Source organism: Raphanus sativus, chromosome 5 (assembly GCF_000801105.2).
Source record: "Raphanus sativus cultivar WK10039 chromosome 5, ASM80110v3, whole genome shotgun sequence".
In the NCBI taxonomy this organism is placed as follows: domain Eukaryota; kingdom Viridiplantae; phylum Streptophyta; class Magnoliopsida; order Brassicales; family Brassicaceae; genus Raphanus; species Raphanus sativus.
In genome coordinates, this window is record NC_079515.1 from 24,180,112 (window position 1) to 24,206,877 (window position 26,766).

Genomic DNA, 26,766 nt, shown 5'->3' on the forward strand with positions numbered 1-26,766 from the left:
TTAAGCTCTGGTGGATAGCAGACAGTCATAAACTTCCAGCTGATTGCTCATCTGTACTCTAACAGCCGTCCTTACATTGGATTAATAGAGCCTCTTCTCGTGGAGAAGCGTTCCGATTTTGACAGAAGGATTCATTACTTGCCTGAGATTCTAGGAAGAGGCCGGTTTTTTATTGATATCGGAGCAGCGGATCATCTGATGACAACCAGATCGAACTGGTTCTTCCCTTCTTATCCAATCGATAAGACAGCTTTTAAATACCTACTCTGTGCATCACAACACATCGGTCTTGACTTCTTATGTCAAAAGCCCTGGTGTAACCTTCATCTATCACCCGGGACTAGCAGCGACAAAAGCTAGTCTTGGAGATCAAGAAGAGCCTTTTGTAGAAGATGATAGCTTTGATTTTCTAGCATGGTTCAAGGAAACAGCAAGCTTTGCTGATAAAGACAAGAGCGATTTGCTTGGTTGATGAACTGTTTCTAAACTGTACAGGGTACATAGACTGCACCAGAATCATTAAAACTCTTAGAAGCAGTGGCGTCTTTGTTCATCAGTAGTGGGAAGACTAAAGAGCTCAGCATAAATTGAACTTCAAAGATACTGAAAACTATGTTTTTGTATGTTTGCTACAATCTTTGCTCATGTAATAGAGCAAAGCTACGGTTCTACACTTCTACTTCTACTTCTACCTAAAATAAGCAGTTGCCACTATGAACCTTGTGTATGTTCTTTTCAATGAAGTTGCTACGTTGTGTGTTTCTTCTACTAGTTTTAGTGCTCTGATTTTCAAGTTTCAACCAGTACCAAGTCGCCTAATGATATTACTTATTATAAATAGTACTCTGTTAATAACTTGGGAAAATTTTGCTTCCTCTTTGGTATCTATTATCCTTGATCAGTATACATGAAAACCCAAACTCAACCATAACCTTTTTTTGATTTTCAATTCCAGTCACTTGATAAACTTGGCATTGGCCTAATATAAGAACAATTACACTCAACGAAAATCCACAAAAGAGCAAGTAGAAAACACAAACAAGAAGATAACAAACTGGAACTGATTTGGATAATTTTGTACATAGAGAAAAAAGATTTATCATCTTTATTATTTCAGAATCTGCTACGGTGGAGATGAGAGATTATTTAGACGTTTGCAGCACTTCTGAAAGATCCGAGAGACTTGGAACCTGAAGCCCTCAGAACGAACTGATGGTAGAATGCAGCTATCGCAGCTCCAATAAATGGTCCCACCCAAAATATCCACTGTTACATTTTATTTAATCATATCATGAAATCAAAGTTAGTTAAAATGACTAACTATTACCATAAAATAATTAAATAAATATAATGTGAAAAAGGAGGTCACATACGTGGTCATCCCAGGGCTTGCTCTCGTTGAAGATGACGGCTGCTCCGAAACTCCTTGCCGGGTTAATACCAGTTCCGGTGATGGGAATGGTAGCCAAGTGCACCATGAACACCGCAAATCCAATTGGAAGTGGCGCCAACACCTTTTCATTTCATTTATATTAAGGTATTATTATATGATTGATAACACATCAGTTTTTACAACACTTTGCTTTTTTTTTTATAAACAAAACTATGTTGTTAAAGACTTACTGGAACGTGGGAGTCTCTGGCACTGCGTTTAGGGTCAGTGGCGGAGAAGACGGTGTAGACAAGAACGAAAGTACCAATGATCTCTGCAGCTAGGCCTGTTCCTGTGCTGTAGCCGTCGGCTAGAGAGTTGGCTCCACCGCCGTAACGGACGTAGTAAGCGCTTTGGAAGGCTTTGACGAACCCAACTCCACATATCGCACCCAAACACTGAGCCACCATGTACAATATGGCTCTAACCAACGACACTTTACGTGCCAAGAGTAGCCCAAATGTCACTGCCGGGTTAATGTGACCACCTAAGGACAAAACAAAGTTCAAAATGTTATCAGTTGATAGTTTAAGACACGCCGTGTAATTAACTAACCGGTTTTAATCCTGATTGGTACGCTCCGGTTAAGGGTATTTAACTCGGGATAAGCTAAACCGTCTTAATTAATCACAACCCTTATAATAAATGTTTATACAAACTCGTTTTCTGAACCACATGTATTGAGATGTTAACCGACAAAATCGATTACTAACTTTTAGACCATAGACAATTTAGAAATTTTAATATTTTAAAGAAATTTAGAAGCTGTATTATTCACATTTATTAACTTCAAAAGAAATTTGAAACTCAAGACTAATGTTTACTTAACAATTTTTTCTTCTAATGCAAATAGAAAAACTCAACCACATGATTATAAACCGAGCCAAAATCAAGATTCAAGAAGTATCGTACCAGAGATACCGGCGGTGCAGTAAACAAGGATGAAGATCATGCCACCAAAAGCCCAAGCGATACCTAGGATACCAACTCCACCGCAGTCAACGCCGCCGGCAGTACTATCGGTCTCAATCTTGTAACCGATGACTGTCAAAACGGTGATGTACAAGAAGAGGAGAGTAGCAACGAACTCGGCAATGACTGCTCTGTAAAAAGACCACTTGGTCAGCTCCTCCGGATCAAATAGAGGCGCCGGGGGTGGATCTTGATAGTCTCTTGTCTGAAAACCTTCTCCGGAAACGGCTTCCACGTCCTTCGCCATAACTACTTTCTTTGGTTTTTTCTTCTTTCCAACAAATGGTTTTTCTTTTGCTTCTCTGTTGTGTGGTTAGTGAGAGGAACATGTGCTCTGGTTTTATAGTAAGAGACTGAGAGCTCCTCTTGTTATTTTGCATGTATATTTAAAATATTAAAAAATTGTAAAAATTATATACGTTATTGTATGTCTTATGGTCTTGTAATGGAATAAAGTTTTATGTTTTTTTCTTATTATAAAGTTTTATGTTCTCTAAATAAACAAATGAATATAGAGGAAATGTACGAGTGATTATGAAATTATGAGCTTACTAACTTTCACTAAACAATTATAAGCTAGTTGTCATGAAATAAAAATTATGATTAATAATTTCTTGCTAATAGTAATAACTAATACGTAAACTAAAGAACCCTAGCTCCAGTTTTCCAATCATCAATTATCTAAACTAGCCAACGAACTCAAGAACCGGAAATAGTCACGTTTTACGTTATAGAAAATTACAATACTTCGTACCAAGTCCGAGACAAGAAAATGTTGATCCAAATCTACTGAACATTTTTTTGCCAAATATTTGAAGAATCTACTGAACATGCATATATATATATACTAATAAACTATAGTATGCAATTAGTTGGTTTATATATGATCTCATAAGACAAGAACTTTATATCCACTCGTAAATACTTGTTTAAGGTAGAGTTCTATCTATCATAGTAGTATACTATAATAGTGCCAATCAGTGGTGATGGTGGAGTGCTATTAGAACCACAACTTTAGAAATATTTTAGTAATTTTGATTCATTTAAATTTGAACTTTTCTATATTTTCTGGTAGATAATGGAGGTTTATGTTTACTTTAACTTAGCCTCGCCGCCCCATCACCCAAATGTCGTTTTCATTTCGACCGACTCCAATAGTATACTACATGGTGCTCTTTTTTGTATATGATATGCTCTCTTCTTTTTGTCTTTCAATACCATAAGCTGTCGTCTCCTCACATTTTTAAAAGCTGCAACTTTTTATGCCAATGCATTTAAAAACTATAGAATCTGCATCGACATTTTATTGATCTAGCATTTCATTCTTGTCAAAGTAAAACACATATATAGAATTCTAGAACTTTCTTTGGTTTAACTGCAACGAATCATGACTAAGTTTTTAATGTCTATGATGCATGTTAAAGTCAGGTAAGATTTAGGCTCAGCAACATCACAATCACAACTTGAATTTGTTTACGATTATGAATAATGAATAATTGAAAGTATATCAGCAACGGATTATTACTAATTAGACCTAATGAAACAAGTATATTAGGTAAAACCTTGAACTATATGATACAATCATACAAATATAATACCAATTATCAAGGTGTCATGGAGAATAAACTAGCCACTAAGCCACACATACAAGAGCTTCAACGAATCCATTACATAAATAACTTATTAGTGTGTTACACTAAAACCAGGGTGTAAAGAAACGAGAGGGGTCCAGATTCCACTGATGTCAAAACCATGTGATTTGTTAAAAGGTGACACGTGAAGGGGCGGCACGCCGGAAACCGACTCGTCGCTAGCTCCGACAAACTTATCATCACCGTCCATTCGGATGAAATCCAACTCAGCATAGCCGTCTGTCTGCTCAACCACTTACATATTGCCACGTTGTGAGATAACCCACCAATCATTCTCTTCATCAATAATTCCAACCTCTTTGCGAAATTGAGAATTGCTGAAAACAGACTGAAGACGAAAACTGAATGAACATAAATAAAAGTGCAGAAAATACAAAGACGGAATATGTAGTTTCATGGTTATTATTTTGACACGTTTCGATGTCTTATCGTTATAGTTGCGTTGGACGGCTATTATTAGACTAGTATTCCACGTTAGTCGTATTCTTTTCGTTTTTGCTTAATTAGAATCATGAAAACGGGAAAGTCTATAATTTGGTTCTGTCATGTGGATATAAATTTATGATATGAATAGTAAGAGACTGAACTCAAGAAAAAAAAATGAGTGGCTCAAAAGAAAGATATGTCTTATTATATTGTTAAAGCATCTTGGACAAGTAAATGTATTACTATGCTTACACATTCTTTTTTTTATCGACTTATATATTTACACTTTCTATTAACAGAAAAGAAAACCAGCATACACATTACTAAATGTTCTATAAATAACTCGACGTGTATAAAATGTTTGAATTTTTGTCCTTTACTCACTCAAATGATGTTATGCCAGAATATAAGCACACAGAGCCGATCCTAGGCAAAACGAATGAAACATTAACCTCAAAATTTCTCAATTTTTTTTCCAAAAAAATTACACAAACATAAAATCCTAAATTTTAAAAATTGATTATTTTTTTGCTAAATCGTTTACAGCCTCTAAAATCTTAGACCGGGCTGGCTATCTATATAACAAGATACAAACGCTATCTATATAACAAGATACAAATCATATCTCGATTTATCTGTCTCAAAATTAATAATCTACTATGCATACAAATAATAGCCCTTTTCGAGTTACATGATATAGTTCATATTTATATTGTAGTGTCCGGCGAGTGTTTAACTGTTTACTAGATATCGGTAAAAATTCCTCTAAAAAGTCATCACTGATCATTGATAAAACCACCAAATCATTAGTATTAAAACTGGAGATAGATTAGTTTTGATCCACAGCTTTACATCCTTTATTCATATATACACTAAATTTAAGATTTGAAATATGGTTGATCCTAATGTGTTTTGACTGTTCGTATTAACATAATAGATATACGTACGATCTTTACTGCATGATCTAAAGATAAGGTATATACGATTTATGTACTACAATTACTCTTTTCATCAACGAGTATAATTCCCAAGCGTTTGATTGGTTGATTGGTTCTCGAAGGTCATAGTTTGCGGCCTGTCAAGTTCAAAAACGTGCCTTCTCACCTACAGCTTTTTTAGTTGAGATACGTACTATAAGGTGGACAAAAGTCACGTCTTGTCCTGTTTTGTCTTTATTTCGTATTTGAATTTTCATTATTTTCAAAAATGACATTTTAATCATAAGGAAGGGTTTGTGTTGAAGCTCTCTGATGAAGGAAGGGTTTGTGCTGAAGTTAGTGACTTCGATGGCTGTGGATGAGATGAGATCTCGACTGAGTTTCGATGAAGATCCCCGTGGAAAAGTCAGGTGAAGCAGATAGTCTGTAGCTACAGCCTCCGGTGTTTACCGGAATGAAGATCAGACTTGCGCCAAAAAAACGGAGGTTTCCGCCGTGTCTGTTGACGGTAAAGCGTAGCGGTGTCGGTCGGAATGATGTGGGCTTAAGCGTGTCTCCTCGAAGCAGAGGATTGAAACACGTGGAAGCAACTTCTCGACTGTCAGTTGTGGTGTTTGGGTTTGAAAAACGGTTGGACATCTATCTATACTATTATTTGCGAAGCGATTTTTTGCAACGGAGCTCCCACGTTAAAAATTACACTAGCTAAATATGATGCTACCTTTAATGATTTTATATATAATTTATTATATAATTAAAAACGAAATTTATGTCAATAATATTATATTTATATGTTATATTGGATTATAAATTAATATTGTCAAAATTATAAAGATAATTCTTATATATATTGTGTTGTTATCTGAAAGTAATATTAAAAAAACGAATTTTTAAGTTAATTTGAAGTTAATAATAATATATTTATATGTTATATTAGATTATAAATTAATAATTTCAAAATTATAAATATAATTCTTATATATATTGTATTGTTATCTGAAAGTAATATTTTTTTAAAAAATGAAAGTTAAAAATTAATTTTAAGTTAATAGTATAGATTTATATGTTATATTAGATTATAAATTAATATTTTCAAAAATAAAAGTTAATTCTTACATATATTAAGTTGTTATCTAAAAATAATATTTTTTTAAATTTTAAATTTTAAATTAATAATATTATATTTATGTGTTATATTAGATTATAAATTAATATTGTCAAAATGATAATTCTTATATATATTGTGTTGTTATCTGAAAATAATATTTTTTGAATTATAAAAGTTAAAATTAAAATATAAAACAATTAAAAATTAGATATTATTCAATCAAAAACATTTGTATAAGTTTATTTTCTAAAATATTTCAAATATGTGAGTGTTTTTAAAATTCCAACACAATAATAAAAAGGAAATTTTCAAAAATACCACTTTGAAGGTACCATTATTCATTTTTACCACCACTAAATACACATTTTCAAAATACCTTATTTATTAAAAGGTAAAAGACATAATTGTTTTTATATGCTTTTCAAAATTCTAACCCAAACTTTAAATCCTAAACCCCAATTATCATATTAAAAGTTGGAGTGGTTAATATCGATTGTACTTTCTTTAATGAATAAAAACAATTATATTATCTAAAAAATAAAAATAATTTAAAACTAATAATAGTAAGAATTATCCAAAATCTTAAAATATAGATGTTAAATAAAAAGATAATTTATATATATTGTGCTGTAATCCGAAAAAACTTCTAATAAAAAGTTCAAAAAAAAGACACATATAATCAAAAAAAATATTAAGTGATGTTTAAGATTTATTTATTAACAATGAATATAATGAATGAAACATTTTTAAAAATTATAATACATAAGAATTTACAAATGTAAAAAATAAATTATGATTTATAACTATAACTATAATATTTTCATTAGTAATGCATATATTAATAAATAATTATAAAATGTTTTTGTCCCCATGGACAAACGAAACACCTAAAAACCCGTCAGATAGAGCAATTAGGAGCCGACATCAGATAATGGTCTAACCTCATTTATATGTTTGGTTTTATAAAAAGTTAATTTTAGTGACAAATGCATGTGTATTAATTAACATGAATAGAGATAATATGATCATGTATATAATAAATAGTTATATATAATATGTACTATAATTAAAAATTTATTTTAATAATTTTATGTTTAACTATTAGATTAGATATTTGAACGTAAATTAATATAATATAATTTTTGCAAAAAATAAATAAAACAGTTCTAATATATATTATATTGTTATCTGAAAATAATATTTTTAATCATAAATATTAAAAGTTAATTTTAATAATAGTCACACATATATATATATATATATATATATATATATATATATATATTGTAATGAGAAACTTAATTATAGATACATATATCGGCAATTTAAAAGTTTAAGAGTATAAACATAACTTATCATGCTAATTATTGAAATAATAATATATGTATCAATAAATGTTTATAAGATTATTAAGCCCGCATGAGCGGGCCAACCATCTAGTTAGGTCTATTTGGTGTGTGTTGTTTGTTTTTAGCTGCATCTATTTAATGGGTTTTCGGACTTTAGTTGTAATGGGTGTATACCCTGTTTTTCGGGTCTTTGGACTTTTAATATATTTTTGACGGTAAAAAAAATCATAACAAGACATAAAAGCATAGCAAGGAGTTTCATTTAATTATAATTCAAATACAAAAGATTTGTGGAAAGCCCACTTAAAGACCTCTCTAGTACCGAGTTGTTTACATGGAAAATAAATAACTTTGTAGTCGTGTGTTCCTTTGACAAAACAACTGACTCACGTATATTACTATTATTACGACGTAGAATTTAGCAATTAGTACAAACAAAAAAAAGTGAATAAAAAACTTCTCTAGCCAAAGAGAAAACACTAGCTAATCAAAGATGATTTATCTTTTATAAGCTTAGAAAAGTTCTCAACAGTATCAGTATGAGAATGAGCAAAAGCGTAGTTGCAAGACACAGCTTCGAGCAACAAATCACTTCCAGAGCTCGAAGATTTCTCGTATGATTGAACAAATGAGAAAAAAGCCCAAATTATATCATTTTGCCAGATAAGCCTTTTGGTAATCTTCAAGGGGATCCGTTGTTCTACTATTATAGCTTTGGATTAATATGATGGATTTCAAGTTCAATGTTTCGTTTCAGAATTCTTGAGGACTGCTCCCTAATCTGAATTTGGATGATGTACTGTTTCATACAATTGTATATGATTTTTAGGGGTGGGCACTTCAGTTATTTTATCGGTTCAGTTCGTGTTCGGTTCGGTTAATTCGGTTCAATGATTTATCCAACCAAAGTAAACCATAGTTAGTTCGGTTTGGATCGGTTTCGGTTCGTTTGAACTTATTTCGGTTTGAATTCGGTTTGGTTTTAAAACACAAATGCATGGTCATAAAATCATCGTGTTGACGACTGTAAAAAACTAAATTATGTTGACTAAATCTAATATAAAACCGAAAAAACTTTTAAAACACAAAACATTTATAAAAGCACAATCAAATCAAAATTAACTATAATAAATAGAAAATTAAAAAAACATCGCTAATAATATTTCTACAAAATAAACTATGTAAACTAAATATAATGTAAAGCTGAAACAAAAACCTTAACAAACTACAAAATGTTTATAAGAATACAATCAAACAAAAATTAACTAAACTACATAGAAAACTAAAAGAAAAAATCCTTAATAAAGTTAACAATGACTTTAGTCTTAGGATTTTAGTATATTGTATATTGCTAATATGCACATTGGTTATGGGTTCGGTTTAGTTTGGTTCGGTTCAACGTAGTTCGGTTCGGATCGGGTTCGGTTGGTTCGGGTTGGAAAAATCTTTAAACCTAACTGTTTGATAATAGACTTTGGTTCGATTTGAACCGGTTTTGGTTCGGTTGGTTCGGTTCGATCGGTTCTTTTGCCCACCCCTAATGATTTTGTGATAGCAAGATTATATATTAATATATCATCCCATGTTTCATGTTCTCTCCACAATCACAAAACAAGAAAGTAAAGCCAATCCCTAAAAAGCTATAATGAATAGACAGAGAAAAAAAAACTATGAATGATACTCAAGACTCTGAATGAAGCCTTCACTTAGTGACCGTATAATTAAAAGCAAGGTTACATCAACTCTAATGATACTCAAGACTATGAACAAAGAGGGAAAAGATAAAATAATCAGTATGCAGAGACACGTGCAGAGTATCCGACTGAGACTAAAGAGGATGAGACTAACTGCTGAAGAAAAAAACACCAACAGTGTATATAACTTAGGAAGTAAACAACAACCATTCTAGAGAGACAGATGATTCAGTAAACCCTAACAGTGTATTAACTTAGCTAGCAAACAACGATCATTCTAGAAATTAAAAAAAAAAACTTAGAATTAAGTAGCGAACTGATAAACCATTTCAACGGAGATAATAATAATAATCCAAAACTCGAGTCATTGTAATTAAAACAAGACAGCATCATCTAACGATAAGACGAAACAAAAGAAAAAGACAAGAGAGATGCTCAGTTCTCAGGGATCTCAATCTCACCCTCCTGAATCTCCTGCTGAAGATCCTTAGGATCCTTCCCATCAACAGTGCACCCAACAGACACACACGTCCCGAGAATCTCCCTCACGGTCCCGCTCAGCTCCTTGGCGATAGACCTCGGCCTCATGATCCTCGCGATCTCGATCACATCGTCAAACGAAATGTTCCCGTTGTGCTTGATGTTCTTCACCTTCTTGCGGTCCCTCTCTGGCTCCTTCAGGGCCTTGATGACGAGCGCCGCGGCGGAAGGGACCACCGTGACCTTGGCCTGACGGTTCTGTACCGTTAGCTTGACGGTGACGCGGAGGCCTTTCCACTCTTTGGCCGTCTCCTTGGCGATGTCTTCTCCGATCTTCTTGGGGGCGAGACCGAGGGGACCGATCTTGGGGGCGAGGGAGCTGGCGGCTCCGACTTCTCCTCCGGTTACGCGGACGTAGACGTCGACGATCGCGGTCGGGTCCAACTTGGGCGGCATTGTTGTTAGGGTTTGGTGATTCGTGTGTGTGGAATGAGTGTGGGAGGAGGCGCAGGGAAATGAAACAGTTTTAGGGTTTTTTGAAGGAATAAAAGTGAGTGAAACCTAGGGGTTTTATTTGTGGAATTACGAGTTTATCCTTCTTGTTATAACGGCCAAGCCCAAGTATATATGGGTTTTAAAGAATTTATTTAATTAAGCAGTTGTGGAACTTAGTTGTGTTTGGGCCTAATTTGATTATTGTTTTTATGTTTTTTTTTTGTGGGATTTAAGGTTGACAAATGGTACTTGGGAGGATTTAGACTTCTTTAGGAAGGGTAGTTGAACAAAAAAAAAAACAGTTTCGTTTCTGTTTATAAGAACTTGGTAAGCGGGATAATAGCATGATCACATAAAAAGCTGTTTCAAAATTTGCTAGAAAATACTTTTTATGATGGTAAGTTTGAAAAATAAAATGATTAGTATCTTAATTGTAGCCTACAAGTTCAATTCATTGTGTTTGTAGGGAACTTTAAGCTCATTCTTTTTTTACATCAAATTCTGTATTGGATAAAAATTATTTAGCTTAGTTCCATTTTTCATTCCTTCAAAGTAAAACAAAGATAAATTTATTTCAAAAATAAATTAATTATATTTTATCATTTTATCTTTTAGTTACAATTCTGTTTTTCTTACTCTAAATTGGAGTGGAAATATAATGAAAATTAATTTTATATTGAATTTACTCAATTTTGGAAGAAATAGATTGGAAATGCTCTTAATTGTTGAAAACTGAACCCCTTTTTCGTCGGACAGTGTAATAGGTTATGGTTTATAACTTTGTCATCATCATCCTCTATAAACAGTTAAGGTCCAATCCAATTACATATGGGCTTTGTAGCTACACTGAAAACCATGGATTCCATCAGAGGCTTTGGATAGAAGAAAAAATAGCTTAGCCGAAAACAGTGTCACACTCCAGTCATTCGCCGCTACTCGAAAATGAAATTTGAAACACACATCATCAAACAGATGAATCACTGATTCTCGAAGAAAGAAACCAATTGGGAGTAAAATCAACTTCCGTTGGCGAGTTGAAGCAAACCAAGTTTTGTTTTTCTCTTTGTTCTCGACGACTAGGAGAGAGAGACACACACATCCGTAGACCAGGGCGTTCTCTAGGGTTTGACGAATCTCCGATCATCTCTCCTCTGCTAATTCGCGACTCTTGGATCCGTCAGCTCCGTCAAAAAATGTCGAGGAAAAAATCTCCCGTCGTCTCGCCGCAACCCGCTTCTACATCGGTTCTTCGCCGATCGGCGAGGCTCGTCTCTCAGCGTAGCCAAGGGAAACCCGCGAAAGATCCGGGCTTTGTCTCGGAACCACCACCGCCGAAGAGGAAAACCCGCCGCGAACTCAGACCAGAAGCCGAGAAATCACCAGGAGGATCGCTGAGGCGATCTCTTAGGGTTTCGAAAAGAGGGGTTTCCGACGCCGCCGGCAAAGAAAAGTCTCCACCTTTTAGCTCCGCGAAGCCTCCTGCATCTACCCCATCCTCTTGCTCTCTCACTCTGAGACGCTCTCCTAGGTTCTCCAGTGGTGGTGTTGGTGGAGGATCTCTGTTTAATCTTCCATCAGGTAACAGTGTTGTTTTGAGTAGTTGTAGTAAGACTAGTACCAAACAAGTTTCATTGAAGAAAGATGGTGTCAGATCTAGTAGAAGTCGTCCACGTTCAAAGACTAAGCAGATGTCTAGTAATGATGGAGAAGAAGGTGTTAGTGTTCGTCTTAGTGAGGAGAAAGGAAACGGTGTGAGATCTAGTAGAACTCGTCCTTGTCCAAATACTAAGCAGATATGTATTGATTGTGATTGTTATGATCATGATGATGAAGAAGGAGTTAGTCTCTGCCTTGGTGAGGTGAAAAGGATGAAACTTTCAAACGAAAACGATAATGAAGGGATGAGAATAATTGACAAGGAAGAAGGATTGAAGAAGACAAAGAACGAGAGAGGAGGATGGACGGAGGAGCTCGAGTTAGCTTTACAGGGAGCTTATCTCACTGCGAAGCCAAGTCCTCACTTCTGGAAAAACGTTTCCAAGTTGGTCCCCGGAAAATCTGCTCAGGAGTGTTTCGACAGAGTGAACGCAGATCTCATCACTCCTCGGCAAACTCAGCCCCGGTCAAGAGCCAAGAAGTCTGACCTATCACCAATCCCTCGTTTCTCGCTATCTGCAAGCAAACTACTGAAACCCATTTCGCCGACAAAGGCTAAGATACGTCAGAGAAAAGGCAATCTCTCTAAGAAAGCGATCAGGCATCTAGTGGAGAAGCAGAATCATATGGATCAAGGTCTTGGTTTTGATCTCTTCTCAGTTCTCGAGCCTGGCGCCGCAAGCAGCTTCCTCTCGACTCCAACGGAGAAAGGGAAAAGTCTTCCGAGGATCATTGAAAGTCCAGTAATGCCTGGCTCAAGTAAAGATCAAGCAAATCTCGTTAGCCCTCCGGTGCTGAAACAGGTGAAGAACAAGGCGTTGCATGAGAAGTATATTGATCATCTGCATGTGAGGGAAGCTAAAAGAAAAGCAGAGTATAATCGACTGGTTGGGAAAGAGAACGTTAGACCTGTGGATAATCAGACGAACGTGAGAGCAGCTAAAGATGCTCTTTACTTTGATGTACAAGATGCAGTTCAGAAGCTTAAGGGTTTAGAGACTGAGAACTCATCTAGTTCTTCAGAGTTCTGCTATGGTCTTGGTGAAACTGACGAAGAAGATGAATCAATCTAATCTCTAATCAGGTAGCTTAATTGTATAAGAGCATAGAGATTAAGAGTAAGTCATTACTGTGAATCTTAGTCTTGTAACCATGTGTGTAACTGCTTGTGTGAGTTTAGTTGAGTCAGATGTTGTACAGACAACGAAAGTTGATTTTCTTTTAATATGAAGTTCAGATTCTGATTCTTTTTTGTTTGCATATAAAGTTCTACATCAATTATAGGAGATTAAAAAAAATGCCAAATGTTATTGGCCAAGTTAACATAAACATTTGAGAGTTAAAAGTGGTACTTTACACAAAAGACTTTCCTCCTTGAATGGAAATAGTAGTTTACCCTCCTGATCAAAAGCATCTAAGATCTTAAAAATCTGTTTCCTTACTTAAAGTAAGATCTATCTTGAAATCTCCTGACATACAATAGTTATAGTTTATAAATATTATCTAGATCTTGATTAGTATCATCAGTCTTCAGAAGAGTAGCCAATCCGCTCGATCTCCCAGCAAATCTTTGACGCAACACTCTCATGGCAAGGCGAATATTCCTGCAAACAGACAACAATAGCAACAATACAGTTTATATGTTTCTTCCTTTTGGATGCATCCAAAAATGCCAGTTGAGAAGTTACCTCAAGTTTCTTTACAAGCTCCTTAGCGGTAGGTGCAGAGATTATAATCTGGCGTGCGTTTGGACTGATGAATCCTTCTTCAACAGCTTTATCAATGAAGGAGAGCAAAGAGTCGTAGTATCCATCAACATTAAGCAAACCCACCTGCATCAAAAACAATGACAATTAGCTCTTGATGACTTTATGTTTGTATCTTTAGGAGGATCTTAGTGATATGTCTTTTTTACCGGTTTGTCATGTATCCCAAGTTGAGCCCATGTTATGACCTCCAACAGTTCTTCAAGTGTTCCATATCCTCCTTCATTTTCAAAAGCAGAAAGATATTATAGTCTTTTTTTTTTTAAGATATAGTTTATATACACTTATTTTTATTATTCTTTTTCTGTAACTGCTATTATTATTACTATTCTTGGTATTATGATATGGTCAATTCAAATAAAATATGCTGCATCTGCAGACACTGTCTTCTGACTCTCTTCAGATATAGACATGATCACGAAAGCATCTTATTGAAGAACGAGACCTTTCTATATGGGAAAAACATGCTTTATCTCTACGACTGTTTCAGGTTTTGTCTTTCTATATGAAACAGGTAATAAAAATTAAGACTTTGGTCCCAGTAACACTAATCACAAGCTATATAGAGTTAAGGTACCTCCCAAGTAAAGGAAAATAACAATTTAACAGAGCAAAGAGAAGAGTTTGGTCTAATTTTCAGTGGGAGATGTGGATGTCTGGATGGGTCAATGCGTCTTTATGTTTTTAAAAATTGACCATATTAAAAAAAACAATATCATAACAAAATAAGCCAGTATATATTAAACATAAAAAAAAAAATATTAAACATAAAGGAATAGCTTTTACACTACGGCTGGAGACCAAGACAATATGTTTAACCCAATGTTTCTTCCCACCTCTTTGGCAAAACTAGTCAAAGAGTTAAACCCTTTATTTTTTTTTGGTCAAAAGAGTTAAACCCTTTTAGGTGTTTTTTTAATCAGTATTTTTCTTCTTTTTTAGTTGGTTGGTTTTAAGAAAAATTAAGAAATTACATAAGCCTAGAAAGATGCTTATTAGATTCTTAAACAAGGCTGTCACTAGACTTTGACAAGTTTAATCTTACATAATCATTACTTGTTTGGAGAACTAAGCTTTTAACAGAAGACTTCTAATGAGAAAACAAAGATTTAAACTGATGGGACTTTGAACAAGTACTACTAACCTGGTAAGGCAATAAAAGCATCAGAGTGTCTAGCCATCTCTGCTTTCCTTTGATGCATATCTGCAACTGCTCTTACTTCTCCTATTGTTTCACCGGTTAACTGCCAAAAAGAGAATTTTATTTAACCAATAATCTTCAAAATTTAAATAAAATTAAAAGAAAGAAAGAAAAAAGCAGCTTTAGGATGTTCTATGACCAGAAGCAATGATGGCAAAATGTAAGCAAATTGGCTTATTTTAAATTTCCTTGCAAGACTTAGTTATTAAGCTCTCCACCATTTAAAATTAGTGTTTAATATGAAAGGGTTTGGTTTAGGGATTTGTAAACAACAGTTAACAAAGAGGAATCAATAAGCAAACTAAAAAACACTCAAATATTTTTTTCTCAGGACTTATAGCAAGCATACCTCTCTAGGCATAAGTGTCTTGGGAATAACTCTGTGGAGAAAATAACAACAAAGATATTAAAAAAGAGAGACTTGTTAGTATGTATTAACTCTATTCCTCTGATAAATTGATTAGATAAAGAACTACCCAATAACATGCCGACCACCATCATGAACAGCTTGTGAAACAAAACCCATCAAACCTATGCTTCCACCTCCGTAGACCAGATCAATGTTCCTTGAAACCTGCAAAAGCAAACAGAACAGAGAAAAATCAACCATTTTTTTCTTATCACAGAGATAGATTGATAAATGAGCTTAGGGGAGGGAATTAAAACCGAAGATACTCTGTTTGTTACTATCATTTAAGGAAACAAACATTCACCACGCGATATGCGTGGGTTCCCTATCATAAAAGATGAATCTAATAAAAGGAAAGAAAAACAAGAAATGTCTAATCTTTTTAGTTATCAAAGATGCACAAGTTTCACATATAAAGAATACTTTATAAGGTTTTATAACGAAAATGTTCTGCATTTAAAAAAAAAGGACGAAACAAAACATATTCACAAACACTTAGCGAATATAAACAGTTAAAACTCAGTTGTGATAACCAAACAGAACATCGAGAAACGTATGTAATACCAGTTCGTTGCCAAGATCAATAGCAGCATCTTGGTAACTACTCTTGTTGCCTTGGCTGCTTCCACAGAACACACATATTCTCCCAAACTTCGACTTTTTTATTATTGTTTCTGTGTTACACTCCATTGATTACGATGAGAGGTGAGAGTTCAAGCTTCCTAAAGAACATAAACGAGAGAGAGAGGTACACACCGTACAAGTGTCAAAGAAGATTGTTATTATATAGAAAGAGTGCGTTTTCTCGTCATGCCTTGTTAATAGGTTTATTTATTTTGACGTAACCTTGCGAAATTTTTCCACACGTGAGAGAAATAAGCACGCGCGTTGCAACCACCCGGTTATCCAGGTTATTAAGAGTTAAACCATTTCATCATCAATGTATTTGTAAACCAGGCTCTGATCCGATTGGTAAACAATAATTAAACTAACTAATAAAAAAAATTTAAAATAAGTAAAACTTAATAAAATACTTTACTTCTTATTATAAACATTTAACTTGTTTTTAATAAAAGATTGATATTTTATAATATTATAAAACAAATTATAGTATTATTTTATTTATAAATAGCTATTTATTTTTGAAATTTCTATTTATTTAAAAGTTAAAATGTCAATCATATAACTAAATAATATGAAAGTGTATAATTAAAATTGTTGATTTCATAAAAATTTCCCCCAATATGAAAGTGTTGATTTCATAAAAATCTACAAAAACTCATTTTTTCCAATTAGTTACCAATCATGGCCGATATATACATATAAAAGAATTATAAATATTTCAGAAAAAAATCACATACTTGAAAAGGAAACATTCCCTTCATTATTATATAATCTTTCATTAGGATATTTCAATCTTTCGTGCGAGAAGTTAATGGGAAGTGACAGAGAAAACATTTGTTGATTAAAGAAACTGATTTAGATATAAAAGCTACTTAACTTTTCGATTTCCATTACAAGAAACAGGACAAAATTTCATTTTAGAAAATATAACTCAATGTCAACATATATCTAGACATGTAAGATAAATGTTATTTACTTTAAAAACTGATTTAAATGGAAGTGACGAAGTGTGATCAAATCAGTGATGAGTAAAGCAAGAGATCGATTCACGGACAGGTAATGTAACCTATCCGTATCCATGCACATATATAATTTGTGTAAGTGGAGATGATGATGTCTGGGCTATGGTCTATTGAGCAATGTGCCATTGATGATTGAAATAAGAAAACACGAAGTGATCGAGTCATGGTTTCTCGTTCACCCTCCCTATGTAGTCATGCCTCCTTATTCTATTCTGTTCTAAGTATAACAAACATACACTATTTATTTATTTACACGTTTCCCTACCTTTTCTTACTTCTTGTAATGTTTTGTAGAGTATGTTACAAGCTCTATTTAGCTTTACCCATATCTCTTTTTGATCAAACAACAGTTTTATAAATCATTAGTCTCCATAGCTGGAGAGATTGTTTACGTCCAGCAATAACAAGGCCAAACTGGCGAAAACATCTGCTGCAATCATAGCAAAGCAGAACAATGATATACAACACCATAAGACAAGAGCAAACATAACACATAAACATCTAATGTCGCTGAGCAGTCCTCGAAACTCAACGCCAATTGTGCTAAGAAGCTTTACCCATATCTCTATGGATGTGGATATGGATATCTAACTCATGGCCATTTGTATATTATTTATTGTATAATGTTTTCTAGATATAGTTACAAAAGAGCATTAGACATATTTATGGTTGTATCAAGCGTGTAAGAAATAATTAAATTAGTTCGTAGAAATCACAAGAACTCTCAGTGTAAGCTCTGCCCTATTAGAGTAATTGGTTTAGAGATTATAAACAATAATTACTTCTTGAAACCAACGTGTATTGAGTCTGCATGCTTGCATGCGCATTTAACTCTTCTGTTTTGTTTTCTTATTACCCCCACATTCCTCTTGGGTTTCTCACTTTCAAACCTAGTTTGTAATATTAAAATATAATCGACCATGATGGATTTCTAATAGGACATAATTAGCTCACTCTCGGTGTATTCAACCTCTATTTGTTATATATACTACCACAAGTGAATAATCAATAGAAAAATTGATTTGTCTTCGGTTTAGTTGTATAACAAAAAGTTCACTTCAGGTACAAAAGAATTACATTACTCGATTAGTTTACTTAACATTAAACCGAAGTAAATTTAGTTTTGTTATGTTTAAGTTGTTGTAAAAAGAGTATCAGAGAACTGCGAAGAAGAGTGGGAAGTGAAAGGATTATGATTTTCAAGAGACTTTAAAAATAACAAAATAGGATATAAACAAAGAAGTGCTCTCAAAGTATAAAACACATATGATGATGTTGAATTTGTTTATGGATGTGTGCAGATAAAGTTTGGGTGTGGCGCCGAATACAAAGGAAGCTGGAGAGCAGTATAAAGGCTCCTCGCTTTCTAATACGTTCAGACAAAAAGTGTTAGTTTAAGAAAAATAAACCATATATAATTAATTTGACTAATGATAGAATTGGCGAAATGACCACCTTATCCACTGTAAACTTGAAGTTGTAAATTCTTTACATTAAAATGTTTTTCATTTTATATATGTCATTTTTGTTAGAGAGATCAAATTACACTCGGGGTTGGCCTTGATCATCTCTATAATATTATTATGCATCTCTAATAACAAACGAATGTTTAATAAGTATACGTTTACGGAATTGATATGTGATGACCAAAAAAAAGGAGAATGAGTTAAAAAGGGAAGAAAATGACTAACTTGTAGACAGGAAGAGTGGTGGAAGTATGATGGAGAAAGAGCAAAGTGACATTTATTATTCTTTTGTGTTCTTTATTTTTGAGACATAATCTTCCATTATTTCACTTCAATGTTCCTTCTCTGCTTTCGGTTATTGCTGTCTCATTCGTTCTTAGCTTTTTCAAGCCTTGTTCGTTTGGTAGTCGCCAACGATACTGATCTTCTACAGCGACTAAGATAACAAATCTTGGTAATTTTTGTTGTTCGTTTCCTAATCTTCAACAATAACAACCAGTCGTTAAAGTCAGCATTTACACAAATTTGTTTAAGAATATCAAATTCCTACTAAAATGGTTTGAATCCAAAGCAAAATAATAACTAATCCTCTTATACTACCGCTAAACTACCAACATTTTGTTTATGATATTTGATTTAGCCAACTTCTTTTACTAAAAGCCAGGGTACAAAGGAATCAATATTGCGACACTTGCTGACTGATCGATCCTTCTATTATGATACTTGGTTCTTCTGGTTTAGTATGGTTAATTTGAGCTGGCTAAGTGGCAAAATTTGTTAGCTGCCTACTGTGTTAATTGAACATGTGTAAAGTTAAGCAATCTAAGAAGCATTGCAAGTATCATCTTAAAAAGTGTGGTTTATTATATACGATTGAAAGAATAACAAACTTAGACAGTTCAATATTGTTATGTACTGTTGATTTTTCTTAGTTGCAGCTCTTGTTAATGTCTATGCCATCGCAGTCGAACCTTCACTATAGAGCAGTCGAGTTTTGTGAGGTGGGAGGCCACGTGACTGGTACTGAGAAAGTAGTATCACACCGTGGGGATCTATATGCCATTGCTCAGGCCCATTCTTTCGTAAAATGGGGATATCACACTATGATTGAAGAAATTTTACTAAAGCAAAACCATTCGTACACTCTTTTAATCGGTCCACAGACATTTGGTGGACAAGTAGTTAACGAGAACAAGCACAGCACAATGGAAGAAAGAAAATAAAAGTCCAAAACCCTAAGTAGTCTGCAAAGATAAAAGCAAAAAGCCCAAAACGGCTTAAAAAGTAAAATAAAGAAACAAAGCCCAAAACTCAAATAGCTTGTTCGTCAATCAAGATGACCTACACCTCCATTTCTCTTAAAGAGTAGTGAAGTGACATGGTTGCTCAAAACTGGCGCCTTGGTGGCCTAGCCTCAGCCTCCGAGACTCTAATCTGTCTTCCATCCAAATCCTTCAAACAAACAGAAAGAGTATCAGTTTGCTTGCACTATAAAAAGTAACGTGAAGAGAAATGAATAATAACAATACTTACTGCGCCATTCAAAGAGTTGATGGCTCTCGTGACCTCTTGAGGAGAGCCGAGCGTCACAAACCCAAAACCCTTTGATCGACCAGTGTCCCTGTCGTAAATGACCCTGGCCTCAACAACCTTTCCTTGCTCGCTGAACAAGCTCTCAAGCGCCGTGTCATCCACACCCCACGAAAGGTTACCCACATAAACACGGTCTGACGAACCTGACCCTGAACCTGACCCAGAACCGTAGCTTGAACGCTCGGACCCGTAGCTGGAGCGCTCGGACCCGTAACCAGAACGTCCTGAACGCTGAGACCCGTAGCCGGAACGTTCGGAACCGTAACCACCACCACGTTCTGAACCGTAACCACCGCTTCTTGGTCCTCTGGAGAAGGATTCCTCTCTCTTAGGTGGAGGAGGTCCAGCGTTAACCCTCAAAGCTCTGCCTTCAAGTTCCTGCAATGTTCATTTCCAACAGGTTTAACTAAAACAGCCACAACGTACAACTAAAAAAAAAAAAAAGACAAGCTTACATCTTATTTACAAAATACATAAACCATAAAGTCTCTCCACAAACGAAACAGAGGATTAACAGACACGAATAACATTACACACACAAGCCAAGAACAAACAAGACAAGAGCAAGAGTAAAGAAGAGGAGTAAGTAATGTCCTTACATAGCCATTAAACTGCTGAGCAGCTGCCTCAACTTCAGATGCAGTGGACATGGTCACAAATCCAAACCCTCTGCTTCTGCCAGTAACTTTGTCATATATTACCTACCAAAAAAACAAACCAAACCAAACACATTATCATCACAAATGATTAACAAAACCAAATCTCAACTTTCATCAACAAAGGAAAGGTTAAGATTTAATAATACCTCAACCATCTCAACAGTGCCGGCGCTCTCAAACAACTGAGCGAGCTGAGCGCTATCCACATCGAAAGAAAGGTTACCGACGAAGAGTTTCAGGTCAGCGGAGAATGAGCTTCCGCCACGCGGAGGCGGGGGAGAGGAATCGTCGTCGCCGTCGGTGAACATGTTTTCCTCCTCAACCTCGAAATCCGACGATACGGCGACGTTTCGGGCGAAACGAGAGGAGTGTTGGGCGGGGGAGGAGCATCTGACGGCGGCGGAGGAAGCGAAGATGGAGTGGAGTTTGAAGGAGAGGGAAGGTGGGAGGATGGAGGCGGAGCGGGAGACGCAGAGAGGGAGAGATTTAGGGTTGAAGGAAGATAGAGAAACGGAGGAAGCGGAGGCAGACATGGCTCTCTCTTTCTCTCGCTATGCTTTGAAAGGGGATAAGGTTTAGAAAGGGTTCTTCGAGAGGTATGAGAGAGTGAGGAGATAATAAAGGAGTCCGAGTCTTTAGATATTTATTTTTCCCACTTGTATTTTTTTTGCTTTTCTTGTAAAGAAACAAAAAAATCTAAAAAATCTGTATTTTGTATATTAGTATGAATATAAGTTTATCCCCTCAAATATTTTTAACAGCTATGCACATATACACTCAAATATATATATATATATATATATATATATATATATATATATATATTTAGAAAATACTCCATATGCATCACTTTAAATGTTTTTTAGGTTTTTGTACATAGATTAAAAAAAAATTCTATCTATATCTCGGTTACATAAAAATATAACTAAATAAAACTAATTCAACCAATCAAAATAATTCAATATTTTGTAATTTGGTCGTAAAGTTCAAAGGATATTAAATTCTATCTAAAACAATGAGAACAATAATTATTTTGAAACAATTTTTTTTTTCTAAACATCACTTAGAATAATATGAAATAAGTAATATAAAGGCATTCGCATTAATGAGTTTTTGTCAGTAATCTAAAATCCTGGTTGTAACAAAGAAAAAGAAAGAATTCACTTTTCTTTAAACTGATTTTTTTTTGTTACTAATTAACTGAAAATAAATTCACAGAAATAACAACACACACTTGAGGAACTTTATAATGAAGTGAATGGTATTTGTGATAAAATCTTGTCCGTTTAAATTGGAATGGACAGTGGAGATTAAGAGAAGTAAATAAGAGAGAGTGGGTGTGGGTCAAGTGAAACGATAAGACTTAACTAATTGCCAAAGGAAAGATGCAACTAGAGACTGTGGTGGACTGATGCTCCAGCATGGATCTTCAACTTGTTCTTCCATTATTATTAAGCAATACCCTCTTAAAATTTTACTTATGCTGTTAATTTTTTTTTTCTGTTTCATTTGTTTTTGAAATTTGATTTCCCTATTCCTTATAAATGAGAAGGCCATTGTTTGCTAATTATCATGATCTCTCACCAAGCTTTTCCAACCAAAAACTTAATAGCTTGATTGCACACTTTAAGAAGATTTTTCAGAGTGCATCATCTCCGATCTTCTTTCTGCCATAGATTCAAATTTTGAATTTTTTGGACTCCACAGCTTAGTTATACTCAATCATCCCCGACCTTCTTCCAAAGCTTCGTTTCCAGTTGTGAATTTCCAAGTCTTGGCTCATCCTTCCATCATTGGTGGAAAAGCTCTTTCTTGGTGTTAATCTGGTCGCAACAAGTTAAAAGGACTTGAAGAACCTTTCTTCTCGAGATCTGGGTATCTTGGTTGAAAGGCTTGGATGATAACATTTTTTTACGGGGATGTCAACTCTGTTCCGGCGAGCTTCTCCACGGCTTGAAGAAACGCGACTTCTAAGACGGTTTACAACCTCCGTTTTTGTCCTTGAAAGTTTGTTGCTTCTCCTTTCTCGAGTTTTCTGTGATAGAGCTCGAAGAGTTCTTTTAACCTAACCGGCGACGAGATCTACATCACTCTACTCAATCAAGAGCCTGACCTGCGCTATCACACTTTCAGAGTAGTTTGTTTGGTTTATCACATTAGATTTCTGGTATTGATAAGTCCAATATACAACTATTTCTAGAAACCAAAAGAACCACTGTCTCCACCGGTCTCCAGATTTGCATTCCATTCTCCTTTATTTTAAACAGATTGGTTATGGACATTTGATAAAGACGTACTTGTAACTCTTGTTCTTAAAGTGAAGCAACATCTAAGACTTTCTTTATAAAACACATCAAGTCCTCAACGGCAGCGGTTTGGCTTATCTTTCGGACAAAGGCCAAGTGTTAAGTTTCTGTAAAGGAAGAAGACAAAATGAGATACAAGAAAGTCAAGGAGCTACCATAAAAGTCACGGTAGCAGCAAAAGGTTTACATTTCGGTGATAACGAGCATAAGGGTTGTGTCCATAGCAACAAGCAGTTTATTCTGGCTCATCACATTAGTTTTCTTAACTAGTGTTCGATGTGTCCAGTATATATATAAATCTCTAAAAAAACAAAAGTTTTGTAAAATGAATATTGTAGCATGGAATTGCCGAGGAGTAGGAGCTGATCTAACAAAGGAACATCTTGATGAGTTATATCATTGTTTCCTACCTAAATTTTTATTTTTATCAGAAACAAAAAATAATCGTCATGTTCTCCAAAATTTGCAAGTATCTTATGGTTACGATCAAGTTTGTACCGTAGAGCCTCGTGGACGAAGCGGTGGTCTAGCACTTTTTTATATGGATGATCCTTTGGTTACTATTTTGTATGCGGATACGCACATGATTGATATTGAAACCAGATTTGAAGGACATGCAGTTTTTATGACTTTTGTGTATGGCGACCCTGTTGTTAGACATCGAGACCTAGTTTGGGAACGATTGTCACGCATGAGTACCAACCGAAGTGGGGCGTGGTTTATGATTGGAGATTTCAATGAGATCACTGGTAACCATGAAAAGAGGGGAGGAAGACGTCGTTTAGAGAGCTCTTTCCTCCCTTTCCGTATCATGTTAGAAAATTGTGGGATGCTTGATTTCCCATATAAAGGTAATTCCTTCTCGTGGGTGGGAAGAAGAAGTACCGGAAAAGTTAAATGCAAGCTTGATAGAGCAGTGGCAAATGAAGAATGGCATGCCTTATTTGGCCAGTCAGTTGTAGAATTCCTACGACTATGGGGTTCAGATCACCGGCCGGTCCTAGCACGCATTCAATCTATCTCCCGAAGGACAAGGAAAAATTTCAGATTTGACAAAAGGTGGATAGGAAAACCAGGCTTTAAAGAAGCAGTAACCTCGGGGTGGGGACAGTTTGATGTAATTCCAGTTCGGAATTTTCATCAAAAAGTTACCTCATGTCGAAATAAAATCAGTTCTTGGAGAAAGAATAATCCTACAAACTCTGCCGTCTTGATTGAAGAATTAAAAAATAAAATAGATCTTGCCGAAGATGATGAAAACTCTACAACTGAAGAATTGGAGGATCTAAGAAGACAGCTTATTATGACCTTTAGAGAAGAGAACTCTTTTTGGGAACAAAAGAGTAGGGACCAATGGCACAAATATGGGGATAGAAACACAAAATTCCACCATGGCATCACCAAGCAAAGGAGAGCCCAAAATCGGATCATCAGTATAAAAGACAAACATGGGAATCTAGTAGAGAGAGAGATCGAGGTGGAGAACGTGGCTGTTCAATACTTTCGAGATCTTTTCTCTACTTCCTCACCATCAGAGATAGATAATTCCCTGTGGTTCATTTCAGTGAAGGTGACCCAGGCTGACAATGGTTTACTCTTAGAGAAACCGTCAGAACAAGAAATTAGAAAAGCCCTTTTTGATATAAACCCGGATAAAGCACCCGGACCGGATGGCATGACGAGTAGATTGTTCCAAAGATTCTGGCGGGAGATGCGTCAAGATATAGTTAAACTTGTACAAGACTTTTTCGAGACTGGCCTATTCGATCCTGCTTTGAATCAAACGAATATCTGCCTCATTCCAAAAAAGAAGAAACCTCGGGATATGTCTGAATTCCGACCCATTAGCCTCTGTAATGTTAGCTACAAGATTATATCTAAGCTAATTTGCAAGAGACTGAAGAGGGTTATTCCGCGTTTGATCTCAGAGACACAATCTGCCTTTGTAGCCAAACGCTTGATCACGGATAACATCCTAATAGCACAAGAAAATTTTCATGCCTTGAGGACAAACCAGAGATGTAGACAAGACTTTATGGCTATCAAAACAGACATGAGCAAAGCCTACGATAGAGTAGAATGGAATTTCATATCAGCTTTGATGGAGAAGATGGGCTTTGATAAAAGACTAGTTGACCTCATTATGTGTTGTGTCACGTCGGTCTCATATCAAGTCTTAGTCAACGGGCAACCGAGGGGAAAAATCCTACCAAAGAGAGGCTTGAGACAAGGAGATCCTCTCTCCCCTTTTTTGTTTATCTTGTGCACCGAATCACTGATCTCACTCCTAAATGGAGCAGAAATGGAGAAGAAGATTATTGGGCTTCGGGTTGCAAGAGCGAGCCCAAGGGTCTCCCATCTCCTTTTTGCAGATGATAGTCTTTTCTTTTGCAAGGCAGAATTAAGCCAATGCAAAGAGATCATGGACATTCTCGACATATATGGAAAAGCCTCAGGCCAAAGATTAAACACGTCAAAATCTTCCATGTTCTTTGGAAACCGAGTGGAGTCTTCTCGGAAAAAAGATATAAAAGAAGCGTTAGGGTTCTCTTCTGAAGGAGGCATGGGGATGTACCTTGGATTACCTGAACAAATTGGTGGTTCGAAGATGAAAGTGTTCTCTTTTGTACAAGATCGTCTCATTGGACGAACAAATAATTGGTCATCGAGACTTCTCTCGAAAGGAGGAAAAGAAGTCCAGATTAAATCGGTGGCTCAAGCAGTCCCGACTTATGTTATGTCATGCTACTTACTTCCACAGGGTATTACTGATAAGCTCAGGAGCACGACTTCAAACTTTTGGTGGAGCTCAAAACAAAACAGCAGAGGTTTACATTGGATAGCATGGAACGAAGTCTGTACTCCTAAAAATTTGGGAGGACTAGGTTTTCGAGATTTCCACGATTTCAACATAGCGCTTCTTGCAAAACAACTGTGGAGATTAATTCATTACCCAAACTCTTTACTGGCACGAGTTCTAAAAGGAAGGTATTATCATCACACCTCTCCTTTAGAAGATCGACGGACATACTCACCATCATATGGATGGCGTAGTATCATGGCAGCAAAACCTCTACTCCTCTCGGGTTTACGGAAGACAATTGGATCGGGCAACGATACGAGAGTATGGAGTGAGCCTTGGGTTCCAGATTCAAGGGCGCGACCACCGAGACCTGCCGAACATATTGTCTACAGGCTCCCCCAGCTCCTGGTTCAGTCCTTTATTAAGGATGATACCAAGGAGTGGGATATACCACTTTTGAGAGAATTCTTTCATCCTGATGATATACCTTTGATACTTGGGGTAAAACCCTCTCGCTCCCTATTACCAGATGGTTATGCTTGGAACCATACTAAGTCAGGAGTATATTCAGTTAAGACCGGTTATGATCTACTTCAATCAATGAAACGGAGTCTTACACAGGATGTGGTTAGTGAACCGAGCTTCACGTGTCTTCTAAGCCATGTTTGGAAGATAAAAGCTCCAAGCAAGATGAAGCATTTCCTGTGGCAAGCTC

General features: G+C 35.5%; 5 protein-coding genes across 5 annotated transcripts; 1 reads left to right on the forward strand and 4 right to left on the reverse strand.

The window, feature by feature from the left end:
• Positions 1 to 921: 921 nt before the first annotated feature.
• LOC108863558 (aquaporin PIP2-1) lies at positions 922 to 2,741 on the reverse strand. Its single transcript, XM_018638021.2, has 4 exons — positions 2,345 to 2,741; positions 1,624 to 1,919; positions 1,374 to 1,514; positions 922 to 1,266 (listed from the first exon to the last, which is right to left on the reverse strand). The coding sequence occupies exons 1-4, from the start codon at positions 2,649 to 2,651 to the stop codon at positions 1,147 to 1,149; spliced, it is 864 nt and encodes a 287-aa protein (XP_018493523.1). The 5' UTR covers positions 2,652 to 2,741; the 3' UTR covers positions 922 to 1,146.
• Positions 2,742 to 9,891: 7,150 nt separating this feature from the next.
• LOC108857011 (60S ribosomal protein L12-2) lies at positions 9,892 to 10,582 on the reverse strand. The gene has a single exon (XM_018630927.2). The coding sequence runs from the start codon at positions 10,505 to 10,507 to the stop codon at positions 10,007 to 10,009; it is 501 nt and encodes a 166-aa protein (XP_018486429.1). The 5' UTR covers positions 10,508 to 10,582; the 3' UTR covers positions 9,892 to 10,006.
• An 863-nt stretch (positions 10,583 to 11,445) lies between these two features.
• Positions 11,446 to 13,448, forward strand: LOC108856701 (uncharacterized). Its single transcript, XM_018630566.2, has one exon. It carries the CDS (start codon positions 11,740 to 11,742, stop codon positions 13,273 to 13,275), a length of 1,536 nt encoding a protein of 511 aa, XP_018486068.1. The 5' UTR covers positions 11,446 to 11,739; the 3' UTR covers positions 13,276 to 13,448.
• Positions 13,449 to 13,554: 106 nt separating this feature from the next.
• On the reverse strand, positions 13,555 to 16,491 carry LOC108856703 (cytokinin riboside 5'-monophosphate phosphoribohydrolase LOG4). Its single transcript, XM_018630567.2, has 7 exons — positions 16,143 to 16,491; positions 15,646 to 15,743; positions 15,519 to 15,549; positions 15,113 to 15,212; positions 14,118 to 14,188; positions 13,891 to 14,034; positions 13,555 to 13,806 (listed from the first exon to the last, which is right to left on the reverse strand). The coding sequence occupies exons 1-7, from the start codon at positions 16,266 to 16,268 to the stop codon at positions 13,726 to 13,728; spliced, it is 651 nt and encodes a 216-aa protein (XP_018486069.1). The 5' UTR covers positions 16,269 to 16,491; the 3' UTR covers positions 13,555 to 13,725.
• A 3,303-nt stretch (positions 16,492 to 19,794) lies between these two features.
• Positions 19,795 to 21,554, reverse strand: LOC108856641 (29 kDa ribonucleoprotein, chloroplastic). The gene is made up of 4 exons (XM_018630489.2): positions 21,089 to 21,554; positions 20,883 to 20,984; positions 20,224 to 20,661; positions 19,795 to 20,142 (listed from the first exon to the last, which is right to left on the reverse strand). Exons 1-4 carry the CDS (start codon positions 21,473 to 21,475, stop codon positions 20,077 to 20,079), a joined length of 993 nt encoding a protein of 330 aa, XP_018485991.1. The 5' UTR covers positions 21,476 to 21,554; the 3' UTR covers positions 19,795 to 20,076.
• Between the last annotated feature and the right edge of the window lie 5,212 nt (positions 21,555 to 26,766).

Coding starts and splice junctions, on each gene's coding strand:
- LOC108863558 (XM_018638021.2), bottom strand. CDS start 2,651: ATGGCGAAGGACGTGGAAGCCGTTTCCGGAGAAGGTTTTCAGACAAGA. Junction 1,920..2,344: donor CTGCACCGCCGGTATCTCTG/GTACGATACTTC, acceptor TTTTGTCCTTAG/GTGGTCACATTAACCCGGCA. Junction 1,515..1,623: donor CCAGAGACTCCCACGTTCCA/GTAAGTCTTTAA, acceptor TGAAATGAAAAG/GTGTTGGCGCCACTTCCAAT.
- LOC108857011 (XM_018630927.2), bottom strand. CDS start 10,507: ATGCCGCCCAAGTTGGACCCGACCGCGATCGTCGACGTCTACGTCCGC.
- LOC108856701 (XM_018630566.2), top strand. CDS start 11,740: ATGTCGAGGAAAAAATCTCCCGTCGTCTCGCCGCAACCCGCTTCTACA.
- LOC108856703 (XM_018630567.2), bottom strand. CDS start 16,268: ATGGAGTGTAACACAGAAACAATAATAAAAAAGTCGAAGTTTGGGAGA. Junction 15,744..16,142: donor TTGATCTTGGCAACGAACTG/GTATTACATACG, acceptor TTGCTTTTGCAG/GTTTCAAGGAACATTGATCT. Junction 15,213..15,518: donor AGACACTTATGCCTAGAGAG/GTATGCTTGCTA, acceptor TCTTTTTGGCAG/TTAACCGGTGAAACAATAGG.
- LOC108856641 (XM_018630489.2), bottom strand. CDS start 21,475: ATGTCTGCCTCCGCTTCCTCCGTTTCTCTATCTTCCTTCAACCCTAAA. Junction 20,985..21,088: donor GCACTGTTGAGATGGTTGAG/GTATTATTAAAT, acceptor TTTTTTTGGTAG/GTAATATATGACAAAGTTAC. Junction 20,143..20,223: donor TCAACTCTTTGAATGGCGCA/GTAAGTATTGTT, acceptor GTTTGTTTGAAG/GATTTGGATGGAAGACAGAT.